Consider the following 21,586-nt stretch of genomic DNA (forward strand, 5'->3'; position numbering starts at 1 on the left):
CCTGCAGGGGCTTCAGCCCTGCCGTTTACCAAGCCGGGCTCGCCCGCCTCACACCGTGCTACAGCCAGCAGAGGCTCCCCCCACCGTGCACGAACTCCCATTTCTGCTAGGCATCTCGACTTTGACGTGGCTGCTTTCCGTTCACTCTGCGGTTCTTGGCAGTCTTCTCTACTGTGCTTACACGTTGTGGTGCAGGATAAATGGGCAATGGGACCTGCAGGTAAACGGCAAAGGTTCTGTGCGCTGAAATTCATTATATGTTGCCTGTGGTGGTTTACGGTGACAGGCGCACGTGTAGATTTTCATCTGTACTTAAGGTGAGGTGATCCCACACTTGGCTAAGAGACAAAACATCGTGTGATGGAGAGGAAAAGTACTTCTCCTTCCTAAAACCCCAGCCGTTGCTGCATCCTGGGGGGAGGGAAAGAAAGGCATCCTCCTCCGTCTCCTCGTTGGTTGGTTTGTGCCGCGCCTGGGTTGCTCTGATTTTCCTGTGTTCCGCGTGCTGCTCAGCGTCTGTGCGTGCACAGAGCTCCATCCCAGCTGCCCTCATCGCCTCTGATTTCAGCCCTGCGCGTGCGTCGGGACTCCATTGCGCAAACACTGTTTCCTTCTCTTTCTGAAAGCCCCCTTCATTTTGTTAGAGCAAATCTCTCAATGAGTTTTGGAGGAAGAATTCAAGAGCTGTACACCTATTTGAGATCTTTCATGTTTGAAGATGTCTTTATCCGATGCTTCCATTTCAATGATGGTTTGGTTGGGAGGATTCCAGATTGGCAATCATTCTTCTTCAGAGAACCTCGGGCGCTTTGCTGCTGTGAAGGCTCCTGCGGGAGGTGCCTGTGGCCTCCCCTGCACCCAGTGACCATGCGTGGCTGGCCTGCATCCACTGCCAGCCCTCACGCTGGGTGGGGGCTGGGTGGGCCCACTCCAGACACTCATGCTTCTTGGCCCTAGAATACCTTCTTCAGTCATTTCAGATTTTTCTATGTTGTTTTTTCTGAAAATGTCATTATTAACTTAAAAAAAAGTGAAATGTATTTAATTGCAAGTCAGAGGGACAGAGACAGAGACGGAGAGCTCCCGTTTGCTGGGTCACTCTCCAGATACCCACCATGGCCAGGGCTGGTGTCAAAGCCAGGAACTCAGCCCTGGTGTCCCAGGAGTATGGGATGAGGACACCCCAAGATGCAGTTGAACCTGTGCCACAGTGCCCCCGCCCCCTGGCCAGGCCCATGTTCCCATGTCCCCTACGGATCGACCAGTTAAGCATTTCTGGCAAGAGCCCCAGAATTCACATTTGGAACAAATTCTCCAGGGAATTCTGGTGCATGCCGAAATTTTGAAAGCATCACACCAGCCTTCCTACAGTACAGCATGAATAAGCAGGAAGAAGGAAATGGAATGGAGTAAAGATCTATTTTATTTCATGAGAAAGAGGCTAAAAAAATCTCAAAGGTTTCACAAATGATAAAGTCTAGCATGGTAGATTTCTCTCCATTATATTGTGTTGTAAGCCAGAGCTTCATGGTCTCCCGTACCATAAATACCAAGTTTTCCCATGTGCAGGAGCCCCTGGTCGCTGTGTCCACGCTGCTGGCGTGGAGCGGGTCTGTGTGTGTACACCCCAGTTGGTCATCTGAGGGCGTGAAGGCATCTCTCAGAGGCCTGAGTCTCCCAGGACTGATGGTCTATGCATGGAGTGAATTAATGGAATCGGACAGAGTTCTTGTTAACACCCTCAAAGTGAGCATCGGGGTGGGTTTCTGCTGCCTGTGCACCACTCTGCCAGCCTCTGAGGCGTGTCTATCCGGGCATGCACTTGGAATTCTGAGCCAGGGCCGGGCTCGGTTGTGCAAGTGAGCCCCTCAGGACGGTCGTCAGCCGCCTTGGGTGGCTTCAGTCTGCTTGCAGAGGACGGAAGCAGCAGATGGAGATGTTCTGGTCTGAGCACCCTGTGCACGCCCAGGAACAGACACCCAGACAGATCACTTAAACTGACCTCTGCAGGCTAACAGAAGCCACGCGCCTGCCCTGGCCCCGTTGCCTCGCTCTGCTGTGCACGATGACTCATGTTATGTGAGAACTTTCCATGAGGTGGGCTCCTGGAGTGCCACTCACTCACGCATGGCCCCTGCTGAGGAGGGTCTTGCTGGGCTTCGTGGGCCTAAGGGTCACATCTCTGAACTTGTGTTGGTGAGGACGGGGCACATGCAAAGGGCTGCAAAGAGCAGGTATGCAGTGTGAGTGCAGATAGCACAGGAGTGCACAAGCAGACGTGAGTTCTCAGCACACACACGTGCAGTGTGTGCAGGTAGCCCAGGAGTGCACATGTGCAGACATGGGGTTTTCGGTGCACAGGTGTGCAGTGTGTAAGTGTGCAGGTGTGTGGTTAACCCAGGAGTGTATATGTGCAGACATGGGGTTTTGGTACACAGGTGTGCAGTGTGTAAGTGTGCAGGTGTGTGGCTAGCCCAGGAGTGCACATGTGCAGACATGGGGTTTCGGTACACAGGTGTGCAGCTGGCACAGGTGTGCAGGTGTGTGGCTAGCCCAGGAGTGCACATGTGCAGACATGGGTTTCGGTACACAGGTGTGCAGCTGGCACAGGTGTGCAGGTGTGTGGCTAGCCCAGGAGTGCACATGTGCAGACATGGGGTTTCGGTACACAGGTGTGCAGCTGGCACAGGTGTGCAGGTGTGTGGCTAGCCCAGGAGTGCACATGTGCAGACATGGGGTTTCGGTACACAGGTGTGCAGCTGGCACAGGTGTGCAGGTGTGTGGCTAGCCCAGGAGTGCACATGTGCACACATGGGGTTTCGGTACACAGGTGTGCAGGTGCTGATCTCACAGCAGTTGGTGACAGCAGGGCCACATCAGGGCCTGGGCCCCCAGAGGAGGCAGTGGTGGTGGCAGCAGCAGGGAACGTCAGCAAAGCTCCAGGGAGGGAGGGGCTGAGAGGTCAGGGTGAGAGTCTGGGGTGGTGCCACTGGCCCTTCTGTCTCTGGGGGCTGTGCCAGCAGTGTGCACAGACATGCTGGCTCCTCCAGTTCAAGTGGCAGGACAGGAGTTTTCAATCAGTTCTGAGGAAATAATAGTGTTCACACGGACATTGCAGTAAAGCAAGCCACAGACTTACTCAGTCCTTCAGAGTCCAGAGTCAGGAATTCCTTCAACACGGCAAAGCTAATATCCACTGGCTCGGAAGCAGAAACTAGACGTACAGATTACTGGTTGTATACGGAGCTTCAGAGCAAACAACTCTGAGTTCTTCCGTGCAGCTGAAGGTGTGCGGACAGGCAGCCGCCCCGTGCCCGCTGTGCAGCCCCACAGCCAGGGTCAGAGCACACAGCAGAGTCCCATCACCTTCGCTTGTAAGTTACAAGATGTACTCAACACAGATTTATACGAAGAGTTCAACCTCTTGAGGTAAAATAATTCCATGAGAACATGTCCTAAAGTTCACATGTCAAGAGATGGGACACGGGAAGGTTGACTTCCAGACCCTATGCTGAGGTCAGACTGGAGCAAGACGTGGTGGGTGTGTTGCACAGGCAGGGTGACTGTAATGTTAACGTGTATTTCTCTATGAAAAATATTAAGATGGGACTTCGAATATTTTCTTCTTAAAGAAATGTTAAATGTTTGAAGAAATGGATACATTTATCCTGATTGGCTACTGCAGGAGGTATTTCTGGATTAGAACATTGCAAGATATCCCATAAACCCGTACATTTTTATGTGTCTCTTAGAGGGTTCTGAATTACAAAATGTACTTGATCGGGGCTGGCCGCTTTGTTTACGATTTCTCTATGTATAGGAAAGGCAGAGGTAGAGAGGAGACAGACAGATCTTTCCTTGATGGGTCACTGCCCAGATGACTGGGGTTGGCCAGGCAAGCCCGGAGACTGCAACTCCACGAAGGTCTCCCACGTGCTGAGTGGATTCCCAGGTGCATTAGCAGGAAGCTGGATCAGAAGTGGAGCGGCAGGGACTTGAAGTGGCGCTCGTATGGTATGCCAGCATTGCCAGCGGATGGCTAACCCACTGCAACACAAGGCCAGCCCCAAGGCCACCCACTTGCTCAATGCTGGCCCCACTCTCTAGGCATAAACTGTGAAACAGACACATCTTCTTTATTTTTTTAAGAATCATTTATTTATTTGAGAGAGTTACACAGAGAGAGAAGGAGAGGCATAGAGGGAGAGAAAGGTCTTCCATCCGCTGGTTCACTTCCTAATTGGCCACAACGGCTGGAGCTGTGCTGATCCAAAGCCAGGTGCCAGAGCTTCTTCCGCGTCTCCCACAAGAACTTGGGCCATCTTCTGCTTCTTTCCCAGGCCATGGTACAGATCTGGATTGGAAGTGGAGCAGCCGGGGCTCAAACTGGCGCCTATATGGGATGCTGGCGCTGCAGGCGGTAGCTTTTCGTGCTACGCCACAGTGCCAGCCCCAACACTTCTTTCTTTTTTGTGCCGTTTTTCCTCATCTCCCTCACCACGGCGTCTGTACTACTCAGGGCAGGGATGGACACGCACTGGGTACTCAGGTGGGCACTAACTCACCTAAGTTATAAATGACGTAGCCGGTGAAGCACGAGCAGTCTAAACTAGAACACACGCTTCCTTATTCGTGGTGGTTTAGAGATAGTTGCTGTGCTGCCCGTGGGCCACGTGTGTAGGGAACCCTTCCGTGTTGCCAGCCTGGGGTGTCCTGAGTGGAGGAGCAGTATTGTGAGTGCAGATCTGAAACTGTCCATCGGGGCAGCGTTGGTCTGTCAACACACCCCAATCCAATTAGCCTGCTCATCCTTCCATAAACGGAAAGAACTGTTACTGTTTTTTCCGAGAACCCGTAAGAAGAAAAGATTCTTTCTAGTCTAAATGGTTCTCTTGAAACCCCAGATGTCATTTCCCTTATTTAGGAATAATGTAATTCCTTACTTTAAGAGGAATAATCAGCTGGGAATTTGAAATGGCCAGCGCCCACAAAACCATTCTTCAAACGTCTCCCTAGAAAACAGTACATTAAACAGTGCGTTCATCGAACAGAAATAAAGCAGGAAGACAGAGCTTAGAGGAACAGTTAGCTTTATCTCCGTTAACTTCAGAATGGAACATTCTTTACCCACTGTGCCCTGAGCAAGGGGAGTCCTCCTGCTTTGCTTCCCCGATCTCTGATGGGCTCGGCTGACGTCTCTCACGTGAATGGTAACCGGAGACTCTGAAGGCAGAAGGCAGGCACTCAACCCGGTCGGTGCTGGTTTGGTTTGGCGTTCAGAGTGGGAAGCCGCTGGGGGACGGGCAGTGTTGGCTTTATCCCACGGTGTTCTGCAGACACAGGAGTTCTCCAGGGTCATCCTCCTATTTTGAAACTTCTTCCTGTACCGTATTTCTTTCACAATCATTTGCCTTAGAGCTAAATTCTCACCTTAAATCCCTCAAGACCTTCTTCATTCTTAGTAAGACGGCTCAGCTCTGCACCCGCTGCACACGGGCTCGCTCTTCTGCTCCGTGGTCATTGCTCCGGAAATGAAGCCATGTACTTTATAATAAATAAGTCATCAAAACAACGCAGAACTCTTCAAGTACAACTGTAACATCTTAGAATTGTCCCTTGAAGTGCCCGTGAGTAAAAGGCCAGCACGTGGGGAACAGGGTTTGACACTGAGGTGGCGTTTCTAGAAGGCAGTAGTTTATGATGAAAGTCAAATTCTAACACGGCAGAATCTGAATGAAAATGGGCAACTTTGGTCTTTCCCATGCATGTTGCATCTTGAGCTAACATGGGAAGTCTGATCAGAACTGCATTAAGAGGGTCACTGCACTGCACTGATACTCAGAGGTGGAAGGTACGTGCTGTCTCTGGCGCGGGTGTGTGAAGCCGACGTGGGCTCGCTGGAGATGCACCTGAGTGTCGGTGGTCATGCTGCACCTCGCATTTAGAAAGCAAACACAGCAAGAACACGTGCACTGCACGTGTAGGGAATGCCGTGTTCCGAGGGTGTCAGTGGGACTGTGTGTGTAATTCCACTACGTAACAAGCCAGGCTGGTAAGTACAGCGAGGCGCCTCTCCGGCTGAACGTGGTAGAGTGCCCTGCTGTGTGGACAGTTTCAGAGGATTGCAAACCTTGCAGGTGTGACTTTACGTCCCTGTGCTGGCGTTTTAGATGTGTTTGTAAGGAATGTTTTCTCCCCACAGAGAGGACCGTCATTACCGTGCCGCCATCCGACATGGACGTTACCGTCGGCGAGAGCATCATCCTGCCCTGCCAGGTGTCCCGCGACCCCTCCATCATGGTGGCATTCCTGTGGTTGTTCAACGGCGACCTCATAGACCTGAGGGACGGAGCCACTCACTTTGAGAGGGTTGGAGGAGTGAGTAGCGGAATATTTCAAAACGCCCAGTAACACGAATTGAGCATGGCCCATGAATCGCCATCATTCATAGTCACTCCCCCGTCGTCTGTGCATGGATAATTGCTGTGTGTTCACGGAGCTGCTTCTGGTGTTTATTTTATGCCTTTCACGGCAATACTAGTTCCTATGTGCAAGTATAAGAGAAGGGACAATACAAGCGATCAGATAGGAGAAGCTGTCCTGGCACGAGTCCATCTCCTAATTTCAAAGCCGTCTTCGTTTCCTATTTATCCAGCGTAGAGAAAGGGGCTTGCTGTGTGTAGTGATGCTTGTATCCATTTCTGGCGTTCTGTCTGCAGGAATCTGCTGGGGATCTGATGATACGGAATATCCAGCTTCGGCACTCGGGGAGGTACCTGTGCACCGTGCAGACGCCCCTGGAAAGTCTGTCTGCTGCGGCTGACGTCACTGTCAGAGGTGAGTGGGAGGGGCAGCCGCGACCTTGGTGCTCCTGCCCAGTCACAGGCACCAGTGTGGCCTCACCACAGACTGAGGGGTGTGGAGTGAGGGCGTGCACGCTGCCTCGTGTGGGTCCTGTGTGGGCAGTGAATGCTTGGCCTGTGGAGTCAGGTCCGTGCAACACAAAGCCCTCCCTCGGAGCAGAGGCCACACTCCCTGCGTTTACTGGACAGAGTTGAGGAGAAATGAAAGAGCGCAGGTCTTCCCGTCTGTGAGCGTGGCTCCCTCCTGGGTGGTTGTCAGCCATCTGGTGCCTGGCGTTTTCTGTCCTCCAAAGAAAACATTTCTAAGTCAGTGTTCTACCACGTGAGCTGATTAATACGACCTGAATTTCTAATTACACGCTACCAGTTCTTTCTGTTCAATGCTGTGTTTTCTAAGCATAACAAGTAAAAATGAGCCACGAACCCAAGCTTGTCCCAAATCATGAATCTGAGCAGCTACTGGAGCCCTGTTTGTCCAGGCCCCCCAGGTCCGCCGGAGGGCGTGAGCGTGGAGCACGTCTCCAGCACCAGCTCCCACATTCGCTGGCGGCCAGGCCCCGACAACAACAGCCCCATCCAGATATTCACGGTGCAGACGCGGACGCCGTTCTCCGTGGGCTGGCAGGCTGTGGGGACAGGTGAGCCGGCGGCGTCTCTGGGCGGCGTTCTGACACTGGTCTGTGGTTCTGACTAGAGCTGACTTAGATGGCGTGAGTGTCCCACTCTTTGTAGACCCAGAGATCCTCAGCGGGCAGACGTACAACGCCACAGTGGTGGGGCTGAGTCCTTGGGTGGAGTACGAATTTCGAGTTGTTGCCGGGAACAGCATTGGCATTGGCGAGCCGAGCAAACCTTCAGAACTGTTGAGAACAAGAGCCTCAGGTAAACACTCACTGTCTCCGGAACACAAGCAGGATTCCCAGGGGCTTTCCGACTGCGCAGCAGTGAGCCAGCACCGGTGCTGCTCCCCGGGGCGTGGGGTCCCCAGGGGCCATCTCCACTCATGGCCGTAGCACAGCAAGGCTTCCTGGGAAGCTGTCTGCATCTGAGCTGTTTGCTCACACCTGTGGATTTGAGGATAACAAGGAGTTACTGCTGTTTTTATCAAAATGGTCTGAGAGGTCACAGAGGGTCAGGCGTCAGCTAGACATGTGCACCCGTTTCTCCACACTGGGCTGTGCACAGCTCTGCTGAGCAGTCACTTAACTTCTCCCTGTGCAAATGAGGTGGGTCCCGGCCTCACAGCTGCGTGGGAGGAGCCTGGGGAGGTCCCCAGAGCCGGGGCTGCCTCTGGCCGCAGCTCAGCAGGTTCGGTTTCTCTCTGTCCCGTGCACCAGGACCCCTTTGCTGGTGCTGGCCTAGTTGAACAAACAGGGCTCCCTCACAGAGTGCCCACCACGCTCAGATAGGTTCAAAGTCAAGGCAATGTCACACTTGTGGCCCTGGATTGAGGCAAAGCCCCAAAGGTGACAGCGGTGGCGTCCGGTTCAGTCAGGCTGGGAGCTCTGTGCTGTCACAGGGGTGGACAATGAAGACCAGGTGTCAGCTGACTGTCCCTGACAGGGCCAGGATTTGAACCTGGACCCCTGGACTCCCACCTCCAGGTCCCAATCTCACAGTTGAACATGGGTGCAGTCTGTCCTGGCCAGAGACAGTGCAGATGGCCAGGCCCGGGCCCACTGTCCCAGACTCTGGAGGACGATCTTCAGGTTCTCCTTGTCTGTCTCCAGCTCATTTGTATTTCGGATACATTGAGCTGGGTGGTCCCGACCTGGTGGTTTTTGGTAAAGCTCTATGCCCTTGCTGCTGACCGTCCCCACTCCCCTCTGAGCGTGGGAAGATGGGAGCCAGGCACCCTGACTGCCCCAGGGGTTCTCTCTGACTTTGCTGCTCTGCTGGGTACACTGGCTTCTCAATACGGTTTTTAGATTTCAGCATGGTTAATTAGAAAAGAAACATTCTCTTTCTGAGAACACTGTAAATGTCACAGAGTCATTTTCCTTACAGAGCCAACCACTCAAAGCTCCTGGCACAGGGTCCTTGGCCACTGTCAGGCGTGAGAGACCCAGCAGCTACCCTGCCTCCTGCTGCTCCTGCCCAAGTTAGGAAGGAAGGGTTAGATTCAGGTGATCTTTGAAACACACTTAGGAATAGCAAAGCAGGCAAAGGTAAGGGTAAATCTGAATATGGAAAACACATCTAATGAATGCTGTTATGAAAAAAATACAGTGACGTAATAATCTGTTAATGTATAGGGCCAAGCATCTGTATGAAATGGGAATAATAAATTAAATGACATGGGTTTATTCCGATCCTACCTATGACGGGAACAAGGCTGAAGTGAGCAATCAGATGTTAGTGTCTTAACCTGTGGCCGCCAGGTCTCAGCACACCTCAGGACCTGGGCTCCTGCCTCAGCGCATCAGGGACGACGGTCTGTGCGGTGGGGCGTGTGTGCTCACACACGTGGCGCCCTCGGCCGCGCGGCTCGCCCTGCGCTCTTCCGGAGCCATCAGCATTGCAGGTTCCCGAGGACACAGAGCGACAGGGAGCAGTCATGCTGCAGGGGACTCCATAGGGTCCCTGGGCTCCTCTTGAGGGGGCTGCAGGGTGAGAATTTATCTACACATTTTCTAGGATTCAGCTTTAAATAGGAAGATATCCTGATGGCTAATAGAGAGGAAGAGTACCAGTTTGCTCACTGACAAAGGTAACGAGCAAGCCAATGCTCTCCCTCCTACCTGCTGCGCACTGCTGCAGTCGGGGTTCACGTGGCAGCGGCACCACCCCGCCAGAGGGAGCGCCCCCGAGCCAGGCAGCCGCCCACGCTCAGCCGCGGAGCCAGGCCACTGTGCATCCAACACAGCTGTGTCCCCTGGGAAGCCTGGTAACAGGGGCAGATCTCACAGGTGCCTGCCTGAGATGGGGTGCCCCCCACCCCGCTCTGAGGACAGATTCCAGAACCCCGCCCTTTCTCCCCTCCCTCCAGTGCCTGCTGTGGCTCCTGTCAACATCGAAGGCGGTGGCGGGAGCCGCTCTGAGCTCGTTGTCACCTGGGAGGTGAGTCCATGTCCCACCGAGTTACTGTGAAGGAAGGGGACTGAGCTGGCCAGGAACAAGGAAACACTCACCTGACGTGGCCGCTGGTGGGAATCCGCAGGCGCCTACGATCGGTCCTGGTGCTGAGCCCCGAGAGCAGGCGCCGGAAGCCAGCCGTCTGTCCTGGAGTGGGGGCAGCCTCGGCCAGCCGGGCTTCGTCCTGGAGGCCCTCGCTGGCACCTCTCCTCCCTGGCTGCCTGCCCAGTAGAGAGTTCTGCTTTCTCTCTGTCCCTGCTCATGTCTGCCCCCTGCCCTCTAACACTGCACCATTCCACGTCCACACACGGCCCCCGTAAGCTGTCGGCTCCACCGGTGCTGCAGAGCTACGCAGAGACACACAGAGCTGTAACAGCACAGTGCACACATTCTGCGCCCACAGTACCGACCCAGTGGCTCCCTGGAAAACAAACGGCACATCTCAAAAAAGCAAATTCCACTGATTTTTAAATACAAGTTTTTTGTAATCAGGTGGAATGTTTGCCTAAATGAAAGCACAAATTCATTTTCATTGGCTTCGTTTATGTGGTTATTTATATTTTTTCACTGCTTCAGAGCTCTGGTGGACTATGTAATCCTATTTTTTTAAATTTTGATAATTTTTAAAATGTGAATGTCTATTACAGAGCTTGCCCTTGCTGGGGTCAGCAGTGGAGAAAGCCTCTGGCTGGGCTGCACAGCTCTGAGCACCAGAGCACCTGCTGTTCCAGCAAAGCTGCTTCAGCCACATCACACAGAGCGCTACTGGGCTAGCCTTGAAATACACAGCTAGTAAGTTAATGTTGTCGGATTTAAAAAATCAATACCAAAATTATGTATCAGATTTTATCATAAACCCTTGCAATCTTCTAAACCATTTTATTACACTGTATGAATGATCAAGGGAAAAGATATAAATATGCAAAGCCTATGTTCTATTTCTACCTGAAATCTTCAGCTATTTTTCTGAGTCCTTTAAACATTTTCCTAATTGACATTCCAAGTAAGAGTATTTTAATACATCATTAAACAGGATATGTTTGTGCAGAGGGATGCCAACTTGTCCATAAACAGTATCACAGCTCAATAACAGACTTTTCAAGAGCTGAGTGGCTGACTGACCACCCTCTCTCAAGCCCATTGCAGAAGAGCTACAGAGTGGAGACGGATTTGGGTACCTGGTCATGTTCCGGCCATTGGGCTCGACAGCCTGGACCAAGGCCAGTGTGGCATCCGTGGAATCCTCCAGGTTTGTCTACAGGAATGAGAGCATCGCCCCCCTGTCTCCCTTTGAGGTCAAAGTGGGCGTGTACAATGACCAGGGGGAAGGGTCGCTGAGCCCCGTGTCCATCATCTACTCCGGGGAGGACGGTGAGTTTTCTGGGGCTCGGGGCTGGGTTTCTGTCTCTGTACTTGTGTGTGCTGAAGACGGCCATGTCTTTCTCTGGAGGTAGAACCTCAGCTGGCCCCTCGGGGAACTTCTGTCCAAAGCTTTTCGGCTTCTGAAGTGGAGGTTTCATGGAACGCCATTGCCTGGAACAGAAACACGGGAAGAGTGCTGGGCTACGAGGTAACACCCCAGCTTTGCTGTCCTGTGACCGTGCATGTCTGTGTGCACCGTAGGAGAGGGGCACGAGGAGGAGGTCTTCCTGGGGATCTTGGGAAAGCAAATTCACAAATGACAGCCCCTTCAGTATGCATTTCCTGTTGAGATGGGCAGTGTCTGAACGGTACAGTGTCCCCACTGTGGTCGGCAGCCCTGCAGTACCCTGCACGTGGGTGCTTGCTAAGATCACCTCACCTGAAGTGTTCTCACCACAATACGATTTTGAAGGGAGCAGCATACTTATTTAATTATTCAGATTGTGGCCATTTTGTTCTGGAAGGGGTAAAGTCTAACTCTCCCCCCCCCCCCCCCCCCCACCACACACTGGAGAATTGCACAGGCAAACCTGCTCTGGGACCTGGACCACCCTGCAAAAAGCAGTCAAGTAGCTTATTGAAAAAACAAAAAACAAAGTAGGTTCTCCTAAATCCACTCCGAGGCAGCTCACATTTGTAGGCCTGGGAAGGCTATCAGTGGCTCCCTGCTTTAGAAATTCCAAGTCCCCCGAGTCACAAAGTGGATGGTTTGGTTTCCTTTGGCATCAGAGTAATTCTGGGGCGTGCCTTGTGTTGTAGCCAGGTAAGCCACCAGCTGCAACACCTGCATCCTGTATGGGGTGCCCGGTTAGAGTCCTGGCTCTTCTGCCTCTGATGCACCTGAGGAAGCAGTAGAGGACAGCCCAGGTCGTTGTGCCCCTGCACTCACGTGGGACACCCGGATGAAGCTCCTGGCTGCAGCCTGACCCAGCCCTGGCGGCCATTTGGGAAGTGCAGCAGCAGACAGAAGAGTACCTCTCCTTCTCTAACTCTGCCCTTCAAATAAATACAATAAATATTTAAAAATGTGCCTAATTCTACCTGTTAGATTTCTTCCTGTACTTCTTCTAGAGGAAGCTCCTGGTCCAGGCAGCAAGTCCTGCTCACCTGTGGGCGTCTTTGGGAGGTCTTGCTCCTGTCTGAACACGGCTCCCTTCTCAGAACACGTCTGCAACCCCCCCCCCCCCGCCCCCGCTCGGTCCCAGGCGGCCTCCCTCACACTCCCGGACCACTCTTCCCCCGCCAGTTCTCTGCAGTATACCTGTGCTTGCTTTTCCCATGTGGGACGGTGATTCGAGAGGTTTGTGAGAAACTGAAAGAAAAGATGCTTATTTTTGTGCAGAACGTTGAAATCTGAACGTTTCATCATACACATTTTCTACGAACTTTATCAAGATCCTTCACATGCGTGAATTTCAAAATGTTTTGCACAAAAATAAGCTTTAACTCCACGTTCCACCTTCTTCAATAGACTGTAAAGGACTTGACATGTCTGTGGAAGTTAATTCTCTTCGCCTTTTCTGATCTACCTCAAACACTGCTACTGCAGGAGAAGGGGTCCGTGTGAGTTGATTATTAGCCACGATTCAAACTGTTCTGGAAGAAAGGGCAGCGGCACGGCCGGAATCCCTGGCTGAGTTGTGAAATCGGCTTGGGCCTGACTCCCGGTGCCCGTGCTAGAGCGCGGGACTTCAGCTGCCCATGGAGTCGCTTCCTCTGCTGTCCACTGAGAATGTCTGTGCACACACTGTGTTGCATTTTACTGCTCATAAATATTAGACTTTGATGTACTCTTGTGTAACATTTTGTTCAGAAACGCATGTTGTCCTTTGTGCTGCTGCCTTGTCCCACAGTCTGTTTTTGATGACCAGGTCTTGTACTGGACAGAAGACGCCAGAGAACCCATGATTGGCAAAGCTAGAGTTAGTGGAAACATCACCACCAAGAACATCACTGGGCTGAAGGCGAACACCATCTACTTTGCTTCCGTGAGAGCCTACAACACGGGTGGGACAGGGCCCTCCAGCCCCCCGGTCAACGTCACCACCAAGAAGTCTCGTAAGTATGGCTACGCTCTGGGGAGGGCGGCGCAGTGTGGCCGCCACATTCTCGTGCTCACCGTCCCTTTCCTTCCCTTGCCTCACCACGTACCAGCTGCTTGGCTCAATTAGACGATTTCTCTCTTACATAAGGATAACTGTTGACCCTCTGGTAACCATCAGTCAGCCCACTTGGATCTTTCCAGAATTCCCAGTCTGAGCACCAAGCTGAGAGACAGTGGCGGGACATGTTCAAGAACACGGGTCCTGCTGCCCTAGCCAAGGGGCGCTCAGCCCCGAGATGCCAGGTGGTGGTCTAACCTCCTGACACTCAGCAGCCTCGCCTGGAACTTGAAGGCCCCGAAGCAGCTGTGCCCTCACAGGGTTTCATCCACTGTGGAAGGGGTCTGATAACAAGTGGCCAGCTCATGCTCAGTACTGAGTAGGCTTGTGTGTTTTCACTGGGTTTTGTTCACATGTCTCTCCTGGAGCAGGCCTTGCTCTGTCAGACGTCCCTCCTAGGGGCTGTATCCCCATGGCTGACCTGGGGGCGCCTGAGGTCCACCAGTGAGCCGTACACGTCTCCTCTCCTCTGACCGTCAGTCTCCTATTCGGCACCTACTGAGTAAGAGGTGAATGGTGACTGTTGCTGCTTTGGTACCCGAGTCTGGTTTTGCACAACTCTCCCATGCTTTGAGGCACAGAAAGAAACTGGGTCAGGTTTCACCATGCAGGATGGCAGCACCTGCAGTGTTCTGTGTGATCGATGGGAGATGAACAGGAGTCACCTGTGCCAACAGTCGTGCAGAGCACATTCTCTGGTCTCTGAGCCACCCAGTCATCCTCCCCTGGGCCCTGAGAGATGATGATGACACAGGGAGACCCTTGGTTTTAGGCTGTTTCCATTAGGGAGAGGTGGCCCCAAAAGAAGATATTTGAGAGGTAGAGTTATAGACAGAGAGAGAGAGAGAGAGAGAGAAAGGTCTTCCTTCCGTTGGTTCACCCCACAAATGACGGCTACGGCTGGTGTGCTGCGCCAATCTGAAGCCAGGAGCGTCCTCCTGGTCTCCTATGTGGGTGCAGGGCCCAAGCACTTGGGCCATCCTCCACTGCCTTCCTAGGCCACAGCAGAGAGCTGGACTGGAAGAAGAGCAACCGGGACAGAATCTGGCGCCCCGACCAGGACTAGAACCTGGGGTGCCGGCGCTGCAGGCGGAGGATTAGCCAAGTGAGCCGCAGCAACAACCTGAACTCTTGAAAGAGAGACGAAGAAAGAAAAGTAGGGGCCTCTCAGCAGCAGAGCAGGTGCAGCCCTTCCTAGATGTCTGCTGTTGATGCTGACGGTGCTGGTGGCAGTGTTGTTCTCCCATAGACGGTGATTCCACCACAAGCACCGCAGCCTGGTGGAAGTGATGTTTCCAAAGACAGCTGAGAGTCTCTGTGCACACACCATAGTCCACAGAGGCTCCACTCAAGGAAGAACAATATTTCCATCAATTCTGAGAGAGACAGGAAAAACACATCACTGCTTCTACAGAAAAAAAGTATCAGACATAATAACTGCGGCTGTTTGCAGCTCCTGCCTTAATTTGGCGCCTGGTGTTGACTGACTGTCACTCTGCACTAGATTCTTGCTTGCTGTAAATATGCAATCAATCTGTATTTAGACATAAAAGGAGCATTAGGCTTTGATTCTGCCTTACACTCATGTTCTTTCTCGCCTGCCCAAATGTCAGCCCCATGCTGTTTCTCCGTAGTCTCACCAGGAGCTTGGTTCTGAATTGAGTTCACAGTGGGCACTGCGGTTGAATATAAATGCCGTCTACAGAGGCCCTGATTACAGGGACCCATCAGAGCTGCCCAGGGCCAGTGTGTGTTGCTCTGTCATTGAGCAGAAAACAACTGAGTCTTTGGAAATTGACTGGAAGGACATAAATTTACGAAACTGTTTTCGAGTTTTCCCCTGACACATCTGGTACAGGCATCGTGACGTGGCTGTCGTATTATCCATGTGGTGACATTCTGGTTGTTCAAGGAAATGGAAATGTGAATTCCACAACAGACATTTGTGATCCCATCAAGCCAAAACTGCTAATAGAGCTAATATTTAAGTGAGGGCCCTTACAATACAGCTTTCAGAGGCTTTTTAAAAAAACTTTGATTTAATGAATATAAATTTTGAAAGTATAACTTTTGAATTATAGCGGCTTTTCCCCCCATAGCCTCCCTCCCATCTTCCACTCCCTCTCCCATCTCATTCTTCACCATGTATACAGAAGATCAACTTAGTATAGACTAAGTAAAGATTTCAACAGACTGCACCCACACAGACACATATAGAATACTGTTTGAGTACTAGTTTTACCATTAATTATCATAATACAACACATTAAGGACAGAGGTCCTACATGGGGAGCAGGTGCCCAGTGACTCCAGTTGTTGATTTAACAATTGACACTCTTATTTATGACATCAGAGATTCCCCGAGGCTCTTGTCATGAGTTGCCAAGGCTATGGAAGCCTCTTGAGTTCACAAACTCTGATCTTATTTAGACAAGGCCATAGTCAAAGTGGAAGTTCTCTCCTCCCTTCAGAGAAAGGTACTGCCTTTGATGGCCCATTCTTTCTGTTGGGATCTCACAGAGATCTTTCATTTAGGTTAAATTTTTTTTTTTTTTTTTTTTTTTTGCCACAATGTCTTGGCTTTTCATGCCTGAGAAACTCTCATGGGCTTTTTAGCCAGATCCAAATGCCTTAAGGGCTGATTCTGAGGCCAGAGTGCTGTTTAGGGCATTTGTCATTCTATGAGTCTGCTGTGTATCCTGCTTCCCATGTTGGATCATTCGCTCCTTTTGAATTCTGTCAAACTTTTTAAATAGGGCACGTAGGGCATTGGCATGGGAGAGATGAGCATGGATACAGCTAAAGCCTGTGGACAACGAGGGCTCTCAGCTGAAACTCTCCAATTCCATCTCCCTGAAGAAGGCACACAGAATCCCAGTAAAAGCAATATACTGAAGGGGCAATCTTGAATCCAGCCTGACTGTACTAGTAAATGAAATCATTTGCAAACTTCGGAATATGATTACTAGGAACAAACCATTTGAACAGAGTTGGAAAGCTGATTAAGTCCTAACATCACAGAGGAGAACTTCTGTTCTCAGGAAGTGAACAGTTGCTGAGTGAGGACAGTTTGATAGTTTTAGTCTCACTTCAAAAATGGGAAACCTGGGTCCTTGGAAAAGACTGAATGGATCTCCCTGACAGCGAAGCTCTATTCTTTCCACCTTGTAGCTGGCAGAAGAAGCAAACGCTCCAAATAACCAATCACTGCTCCTGAGACAGGAGACGACCGGACTCAGGAGATTTGCAGCAGCTGCGTCAGATCTCGGAAAGAAATGTCGCCATTTCCATTGGTAATGAGTGGACTATGACATTCATTCAGTCTCACAAACTGAAAAAAAGGTGCCCGGAATATCTTACTGGGCAGTTTTATCTTTGCTGCTGCTTTCCAGATGAACTATTGTTAATCTTTTCAGTTTCTTAAAATTTCAAAAACAGTCTGGTGGACTGGCATTGTGAGAGCAGCCTGCTGTCCCAGAGAAACACCAGGCTGGAAGGCAGTGCAGCACGACTCAGATCCAGCTCAGCCACTCACTCACTCACACAGACACAGAGTCCTGAGCTGCACTCTGGAAGCCACGCCTGCAAAATCTGATAAAGGACTACTATCCAGAATATATAAGATCTCAAGCAGCTCTACAACACCAACAACACAATCTAGTTAAGGAATGGGCTTAAGGGGTGCTGGTGCTGTGGCCTGGTGGATAACGCTGTCCCCTGTGACACTGGTATCCCAATGTTTGTGTCCCAGCTGCTCCACTTCTGCTTCCGATCCCCACTAATGGCCTGAGAACAGCAGTGGAAGATGACCCAAGTGCTTGGACCCCTGCCACCCACGTGGGAGACCTATGTGACATGCCTGGCTTCACCTTGGCCCGGTGCCATCGGGGGAATAAACCAGCAGATAAAGATTCTTGCTCTCTCCTTCTCTCTCTGTTACTCTTTCAAATAAATACATATTTTTTAAAAGCCATGTGCTAAAGATAGGAATACGCATTTTTCAAATGATGCACTGCAAATAGCCAACAGATACACGGAAAGCTGCAAAGATGCTCAGGATCACTAGTCCTCAAGGAAATGCAAATAACCACCACCCTGGTTAGAACTGCTGTCACACACAAATCTAAAAATAACAGATGCTGGCAAGGACGTGGAAGGAAGCTGCCCTAATACTCTGCAGGGAATGTGAGCTAGCACAGCCACCATGGGAGACAGTCTGTCCCAAAGGAAACTAAATCAGCATATGAAAGAGTTAGCTGTGCCCCCATGTTACAGCAGCTCAACTCACAACAGATGACGTATGGCATGAACCCAGAAGTCCATCAACTGATGGCTGGACAGAGTGTGGCGTATAAACACGAGGGAATACTACTTAGCCATAAAAACAATGAAATCCCATCTTCTGCAGCAAAATGGTTGCAGTTGGAGATCATTATGCTGAGTGAAGTAAGCCAGTCCCCCAAAAGACAGAAAACATGTTTTCTCTGATGTGTGCTAACTATAGAGTACAACAATGTATGTGAGTGAAAGTGACACCCTGAGGTTTGACGACTGTTTACAGCGCTTGTCCATATTCCTGAGGGACCGTGCTCTTTCTACTTGTTGAATTCTGTATTTAGTGGAAACTTGTGAGTACAAGATACATTGAGAGTATGTCATCACAAAAATTCAAATAAAATAAGGAAGCAAAGAGGAGGGAACAAGTAAGTGTGGGGAAAAGCATTATGTACTTAAAAGTGTACATAAGAAACACACCAAGTCTCTTCCCTCTACATAAATATGACCATTCTCTAGCTGCGCGCGTCCTCTGCTTGCAATGGCATATTCTAAGTCCTTCCTCCCTTCCTCGCCATTCTCTCTCCATTCATGTCAGAGAGCGAACAGCCAGTCTGGATTTGCAGTGGGCATCTTTGGGATGACTGATAGTTTGTGTTCGTTTTCCCCAGCAGCTCTCTGTATATTAAATGGTCTGTATCTTTCCTATGATACACACACATTTGATTGGCCTAAGGTAGACATATGGCCAAACTGTGTCAATCATCAGCTGTCTCCTGGGTACTGCAGAGTGCACTGCCTCTGGGGAGAGGAGCTGTCACTCGGCAGGTGTGGTGGTAGATGTGATGCCTGCCGTAGGCACCGTGGAAGAAGGGCCCTTCTTGGTGCAGGACGCCGTCTCCACCTCTCCTGAGCCGCTGTTGCCTCTGCCACGGATTCTAGCAGACGCTCCCGAATCCTTCACTCAGGTTTCTCGTGACATGTCTTGGAGGTGTCAGCTGTATCTAAGAACCCCAACTACTGCAGTGTGGAGGCATGAACACCTGCAGCCTGTCCTAGATGGAGTGTCGGCCGCAGTGCGCGTCTCCTGCACACGGACTGAAATCCAGCGGAGCACAGAATGGCCCCTCCACCCACTGCTGTGCACGCAGTACACAAGCTCACCAGCAGCGATTAACACTGGACATTTAGCAAGTCATTACTAATTCATGTCTGTCATGAGGCATTCTCAAATGACCAGCATTTGAATAAATTTGCTTCCTCTGATTAGAATTAATATGTTATTTCAAATGACTGAAAACATTTCAGCTCCTTCTACACTACCCACTGAGGACTTGTTTCTCCTTTTCATGTTGATGCATCACACAGTGACCATGAGCTGATTAATATTCATTTGGATCTCTGATTATCTTTTTCAAGCCCCAAGCCAACCACCAGCAAACATCGCCTGGAAGCTCTCAAACTCTAAACTGTGCTTGAACTGGGAGCATGTGAAAACCATGGAAAATGAATCGGAAGTGTTAGGCTACAAGGTGAGTATTTCCTTCTTTTTAAATACAGCCGTTAAATTACTCGAGAACCAAGAGTGTCACAGCAAACAGAAAACAGGTTTTATGCACATGGAAATCAGAATCCTTACCAAATGGTGTCAAAGATACCAATCGCTGCTGATCCCAAAGTGCCCACAGGAGAGGTTTTGGAGCTAAGTCCAGTAATGTGTCCTCTGGCGTCATGAAGTGAAATCGGGCAGATGCCAGTTAGGCCCCCCTGCCACAGATGGCAGTGCACGTGATGGCAGGTGGGAGATGAGGATGAGGTCAGAGACGAGGCTACGCCTCTCAGTACAGATGGAGTTTCTAGCAGCACTAAGACAGGAATCTAGGACGAGTGGAGAGCAGACATTTCCACTGGAGGTGATGGATGTCACCTCTTGTCAGGTGCACACATGGGGACATCTGAGCAGAGTCCAAACCAAGTAATCACTTCCGCAGCAAGCTCCAAAGATGAGGGCCTCAGCTATTCACCTAACAGAGAGAACTCGGCTTTCATCCCGGAGCCACTGGCTGAGCAGACAACCTTGTCCCTAGCAGGAACACTCAGGTCTCCGTCCGCGAGGCCTCGTCTGCCCCGGGAACAGCCACGTGCTCATGCTAATAGAACGTCACCATCTCAGATTCTCTACAGGCAAAGCAGACAGAGCAAGATGCACATTCTGGAAACCAACAACACCTCGGCAGAGCTGCTGGTTCCCTTCGAAGAGGATTACTTGATAGAAATAAGAACCGTGAGCGACGGTGGGGACGGGAGCAGCAGCCAGGAGATCAGGATCCCCAGAATGTCCAGTGAGTGCAGCCCCCGCCGCCGCTGCAGGTTCCTAATCCACACCGCTGCCCTGGGAGCTGTCAGACTGTGTTTACATGTGGGGTGACAACGTCAGAGGTCCGTGTCTCTAGGCGCAGTGTGTGTAGGAGGCAGTGACCTGGTCCCCTAACTGACCTGTCACGTGTGCACCGTGTACACAGCCAGTGTTCTGTGTCTTCACTGCAACTCTAAGGGACTCCACTGTGGGTCCTTGGAGCATTGTGACTTCTGTCAGCACCGGCACAGCGAGCCTCCCCGAGCAGGGATCGGGGGACCCCTACAGCCCCTGGTGCACAGGCCCCTTCGACACTCCTGGCTCACGGCGGTCACTCAGCCCACCCCAGCTCCCCAATCCTGAGTGTGCCAGCACCCTCAGTCAGAGCGGGCGTACAGAGGTAACCGCTGCGCCTGCTGGTCACGGGCACTGCCCGTCAGGCCAACTGTACCGATGCCGGCGTTGTTCGTTTGCATTTTTATACTGGAAACAGATATCAAAGGACAGAGGGTCAAGGCACTTCCTAAAATTAAATAAAATACCAATGAAACAGGTGCAACAGGGTAAGTTCCTAGAGAGAATATAACAAGCAACTTGACTTTCCCTCAAGATGATCTTGTTTGATTTTCCTGTTCTGCAGGTTTGAGTTCCAGAGGAATTCGGGTCTTGGGCTCCAGTGCCCGTCTCCTGTCAACCGTGCTGATTCCTGCTGTCTTGCTGTTCAGCCACTTCTCTGACGAATGAACCACAAACCTGCATTTTTGAAAGCAGTTAGCTCTGACACATTCTTAATACGGACTTGTTTGGAAAGAAAGTGTATATTATGAAGATCTTGTAAATATCTGTGGCACATTAATAAACAGATTTTAAACATGTTTGGATTCTGATCGCATACATCCAAAGGTGCCACATGGCCCGAGGAGCAGTGGCAGCTGGGACATTGGGTAACCAGCCTGGGGGTGGTGGTCTCAGTGTCCCCTGATGATGGCGATGATGGAAACTCAGTCTCCAGTCACCACTGCCGGGGGTGCACCCCCCGTGCTGCACCCTACTCACAAATACAGTATAACTCTTTGTTTTTAGTTGAGATTATTTAAAAATGTAAGCCTGCTAACGCACGATGAGCTTCTGCCTCTGAACTGAGCTGCAGCAAGGTAACTGCCGGCAGCCCATCACTGTGCAGCGTCCGTCTGAACCCGCTTCCGAAGGTGCAGAGCGAGTGAGGAGAAACAGACACCTCCTGGAGACTCCCCGCAAGGCTTGGGCACGGCGGCCACTTCTCACTGCAGAGCTCAGCTTTCCACTGACCCCATGCACTCCCGACTTACAAGAGGCATGGATGTGTCTCAGGCGATTATTAAGAACTGAGAGCAGAGTGTGTGGCCTCACTCTATGAACCAAAGAAGTCTGGGAGCAGAACTACTGGACCAGGT

At 51.1% G+C, this 21,586-nt stretch overlaps 1 protein-coding gene across 1 annotated transcript in view; it reads left to right on the forward strand.

Annotated features, from left to right (window-relative positions):
- CNTN6 (contactin 6) overlaps positions 1-20,897 on the forward strand; it is a 121,962-nt gene extending 101,065 nt beyond the window's left edge. The window contains exons 12-22 of the mRNA XM_062200334.1: positions 6,203-6,378; positions 6,720-6,837; positions 7,343-7,501; positions 7,596-7,745; positions 9,853-9,923; positions 11,075-11,309; positions 11,393-11,508; positions 13,232-13,418; positions 19,217-19,329; positions 19,971-20,139; positions 20,794-20,897. Of these exons, the coding sequence (XP_062056318.1) occupies positions 6,203-6,378; positions 6,720-6,837; positions 7,343-7,501; positions 7,596-7,745; positions 9,853-9,923; positions 11,075-11,309; positions 11,393-11,508; positions 13,232-13,418; positions 19,217-19,329; positions 19,971-20,139; positions 20,794-20,897 (1,598 nt within the window). The remainder of the gene's footprint in view (positions 1-6,202; positions 6,379-6,719; positions 6,838-7,342; positions 7,502-7,595; positions 7,746-9,852; positions 9,924-11,074; positions 11,310-11,392; positions 11,509-13,231; positions 13,419-19,216; positions 19,330-19,970; positions 20,140-20,793) is intronic.
- Positions 20,898-21,586: the final 689 nt, after the last annotated feature.

Source organism: Lepus europaeus, chromosome 9 (assembly GCF_033115175.1).
Source record: "Lepus europaeus isolate LE1 chromosome 9, mLepTim1.pri, whole genome shotgun sequence".
NCBI classification, from domain to species: domain Eukaryota; kingdom Metazoa; phylum Chordata; class Mammalia; order Lagomorpha; family Leporidae; genus Lepus; species Lepus europaeus.